This window comes from Oryzias melastigma, unplaced genomic scaffold (genome assembly GCF_002922805.2).
Source record: "Oryzias melastigma strain HK-1 unplaced genomic scaffold, ASM292280v2 sc00763, whole genome shotgun sequence".
In the NCBI taxonomy this organism is placed as follows: domain Eukaryota; kingdom Metazoa; phylum Chordata; class Actinopteri; order Beloniformes; family Adrianichthyidae; genus Oryzias; species Oryzias melastigma.
Genome location: NW_023417350.1, coordinates 10,646 through 14,214, shown reverse-complemented (window position 1 = coordinate 14,214; position 3,569 = coordinate 10,646). Strand labels below are relative to the sequence as shown.

At 51.4% G+C, this 3,569-nt stretch overlaps 1 protein-coding gene and 1 long non-coding RNA gene across 2 annotated transcripts in view; one reads left to right on the top strand and one right to left on the bottom strand.

The window, feature by feature from the left end:
* The window catches only part of LOC112140762 (drebrin), a gene marked incomplete at its 5' end in the record, with an annotated part of 4,896 nt that extends 1,333 nt beyond the window's left edge, over window positions 1–3,563 (top strand). Inside the window, 5 exon segments of the mRNA XM_036211170.1 lie at window positions 414–565; window positions 662–719; window positions 1,091–1,147; window positions 1,779–1,893; window positions 2,781–3,563. Of these exon segments, the coding sequence (XP_036067063.1) occupies window positions 414–565; window positions 662–719; window positions 1,091–1,147; window positions 1,779–1,893; window positions 2,781–3,292 (894 nt within the window).
* LOC118598466 lies at window positions 753–1,108 on the bottom strand. Its single transcript, XR_004947537.1, has 2 exons — window positions 1,053–1,108; window positions 753–1,004 (listed from the first exon to the last, which is right to left on the bottom strand). It is a non-coding gene; the product is annotated as an uncharacterized LOC118598466 (long non-coding RNA).
* Window positions 3,564–3,569: the final 6 nt, after the last annotated feature.

The window sequence follows — 3,569 nt, the reverse complement described above, 5'->3', positions numbered from 1 at the left end:
AGGAGAAGGAGGAGGAGGAGGAAGAGTAGAAGGAGGGGGAGGAGGAGGAGGGGGGGAAGAGGAGGAGGAGAAGGAGGAGGTCCATTTCTGATGCTTTGAAATATTTATTCTCTTTTTTGTCGTCATTGTTTGATCTGCTTCATTTGTTCCTGGAGTTCATGTTTGAGTTCCTCCTCTCGTTTCTCCTCCTTTCATCTCCTCTCGTGTGACCTTCTGGTTCCTCCTCTCGTTTCTCCTCCTTTCTCCTCCTTTCATCTCCTCTCGTGTGACCTTCTGGTTCCTCCTCTCGTTTCTCCTCCCTTCTCCTCCCATCATCTCCTCTCGTGTGACCTTCTGGTTCCTCCTCTCGTTTCTCCTCCTCTTGTTCCCTCACCAACAGAATCATCATTACATTCTGGATTTTCTCGTTTTAGCGTGAGGAAGAGATGAGGAAGGAGGAGGAGAAGAAGAAGGCTGCGGAGGAACGGCGGCGTTTTGAGGAGGAGCGGATGGAGCTGGAGAGGCAGGAGCAGGAGAACCGGGAGAAGAGGTACCGCGAGAGGGAGCAGCAGATCGAGGAGCACAGGTGAGGACACCGGCTGGAGCTGGAGCTCCTCTTCAGGAGGAGGTGCTTCCAGGTTCTCCTTCAGTTTTCCTTCAACCTGGAATGACGTCTCTGCAGGAAGAAGATGCAGGAGGAGGAGGAGGCGCGGGAGCGACTGAGGAGCCAGACCACCATAGTGAGTCCTCCTGCTGTAAAACAAACCAGAGGATGTTTGTTTGTTTGTGTTTATGTCAAGTAGCAAAACAAACACGGTTTAATGAACAACAACGACACACAAACAAACATTTTTGTAAATGATGACGAGGATGAAGATCTCCTTCATCCAGGGAGGAGATCCACATTCCTGCAGAGGGAGAACCATTGACTGAACAGGAGAACTGGACTGAGTTGGACTGTCCAGTTGTTTAAAATGAGCGTGCTGTCATAATGATCCGGAGACGACGACTCGCTCCGTCTGAACCTCCAGACAGCAGGAGGTGCCTGACCTCCTCCTGAGGAGGAGCTGCACCTCCTGCTCTGCATCTCCTCTTGTGTTTGTGTCTCCAGGCAGCAGAGCCGAGCATCGAAGACCTGAACCTGGACCGGAAGGAGTCGGAGGTGGAGGTCAGTCTGAGAACCAGCCGAGAAGCCAGAAACCGTCCTGAAGGTTCTGAGGGTTCTGGAGTCTGAGACCCGATCCGCCGCTCCGGTTTAGGCGCAGAAATGAACTCTCATGGGATCAGATTTGATCTGATAATCTGGGATCAAACCTGATAACTGCTCATCTTGAGATGTCTTCATTAAATCTGTGACTAAAAAGTGAAACGTTTTTACGTCTTTCACTTTCACACCAACAAAGTTTTTTAATCCAGATCCAGAGTCTCTAACTCAACACATAAAAGAGGAGAAACACTTTTCTAAGGAATCAAACTCCGGTGAATCCACGCTGATCTTCCTGATCCTGATCCTGATCCCGGTTCACGTCTCGTCATCCACCATCATCCTCCATTCGTTGATGATGAAGCAGGCTTCATCTTCTCACTATAGACTCGAGTTGTGTCTTTGTTTAGGCTCAGACTCCAGACATCCTGCTGCTGATTACCTGGATCAGGTGTTTAGCCAATCAGGAGCTTCAGTGGCAGGTTGGCTGGAACACGTGCAGTACGCCGGCCTTCGAGGACTGGATTCAGGAACAGACGTACTGTCCAGATCCAAAGTAGGACTGGTTCCTGACCTCAGACGGTTTGTGTTCCAGGAGGCGAAGGCCATCATCGCCCAGCGCTCCGGGAACCCGCGGGAGTTCTTCAAGCTGAAGGAGCGAGCCATGACCATCAGCGTGGACACCTCCCCCGTCTCCATCCACAGGCCCGGTGAGCAGAGTCCCAGACCTGGTACTGTCTGAGAAATCCCTCAGGACGCCTGAAGCATGATCGACTTTTCTGTAGAGGATGATGGACGTACGGTGGTGTAGAGGTCAGCACATCTGCCTCACAGCTGGAGGTTCTGGTTCAAATCCGGCCTGAGTCCTCTATGTTCTCCTGCTCTGAAGTCCAAACACATTCGTAGGTTGATTGGTGATTCTAAACTGTTTCTGTGGTGAACTGTCGGACCTGTCAGGTCTGTACTCTGCTGTTGGGATAGGCTCCAGCAGCCTGTAAACCTCTGCAGCTCAGAGCAGAAACAGAGGAGGCTGAAGCTCTGTTCAGACCTGTGGGGAGAGGTTTGAGTCCAGATGGACAGCTTTGGTCTAGGTCTGGTTCTGGTCTAGTTCCGGTCTGGTTCTGGTCTGGTCCTGGTCTGGTTTCCTCTGAAGGTCCTCCTGGATCTCCAGCTTTGAAGCTCACCTTAACGATCTTCATTTCTTCATCCTGAGCTTCTGTAGCTGTGAGATGATCGTTCAGTCGTCTGCAGTGTCTGCTTTTCTCCTGGGGGGTGTACATGAAACCAGACCAGGTGGGGGGGGCCTTAAACAGCTGCTGCTGACTCCAGACGAGTCTCTGGTTCTGATCCAGACTAGAGGTTCTGGATGTGATAATCTGATGCAGACGTTCTTCTTGCTAACCTCTTTTTTCTTCTGTCTTCCTCTCCTCTTTCTTCATCTTCTCCACTAAACCATCACCTCCTCTGGTCACCTCCTGTTGTTGGTCCTCCTCTCTGCTCCTGGGGGGTCCACCCCTCACCTCCCTGTCTCTGTTGCTACGTCTCCATGTCTTTGTGTTGTTGTTGTCGTTGTTGTTGTGCGGCGGCGGCCCATCAGGCCGCCTGGACAGCCCCTTCTTAAGGCAGCAGCACAGCCCCACTGCCACACCCCCTCTACGGGGCTCCTCCCCCCTCTGCACGCCGCCACCACGAGCTCGGACGCAGCCTGCTGCCACGGCTGGTAGGTACAGAGGAGGAGCGTGGACCCCCCCCCTCGCCCCCAGAACTGATGAGGACAGAGACAACGAGGTCAGCTGTAGGATATACTGTCAGGACGGATATACTGTCAGCAGGGATATACTGTCAGCTGTAGGATATACTGTCAGGACGGATATACTGTCAGCAGGGATATACTGTCAGGACGAATATACTGTCTGGAGGGATATACTGTCAGGAGGGATATACTGTCAGGAGGGATATACTGTCAGGAGGGATATACTGTCAAGAGGGATATACTGTCAGCAGGGATATACTGTCAGGAGGGATATACCTTCAGGACGGATATACTGTCAGCAGGGATATACTGTCAGGAGGTATATACTGTCAAGAGGGATATACTGTCAGCTGTAGGATATACTGTCAGCAGGGATATACTGTCAGGACGAATATACTGTCTGGAGGGATATACTGTCAGGAGGGATATACTGTCAGGAGGGATATACTGTCAAGAGGGATATACTGTCAGCAGGGATATACTGTCAGGAGGGATATACTGTCAGCTGTAGGATATACTGTCAGGAGGGATATACTGTCAGGAGGGATATACAGTCAGCAGGGATATACTGTCAGGAGGGATATACTGTCAAGAGGGATATACAGTCAGCTGTAGGATATACTGTCAGCAGGG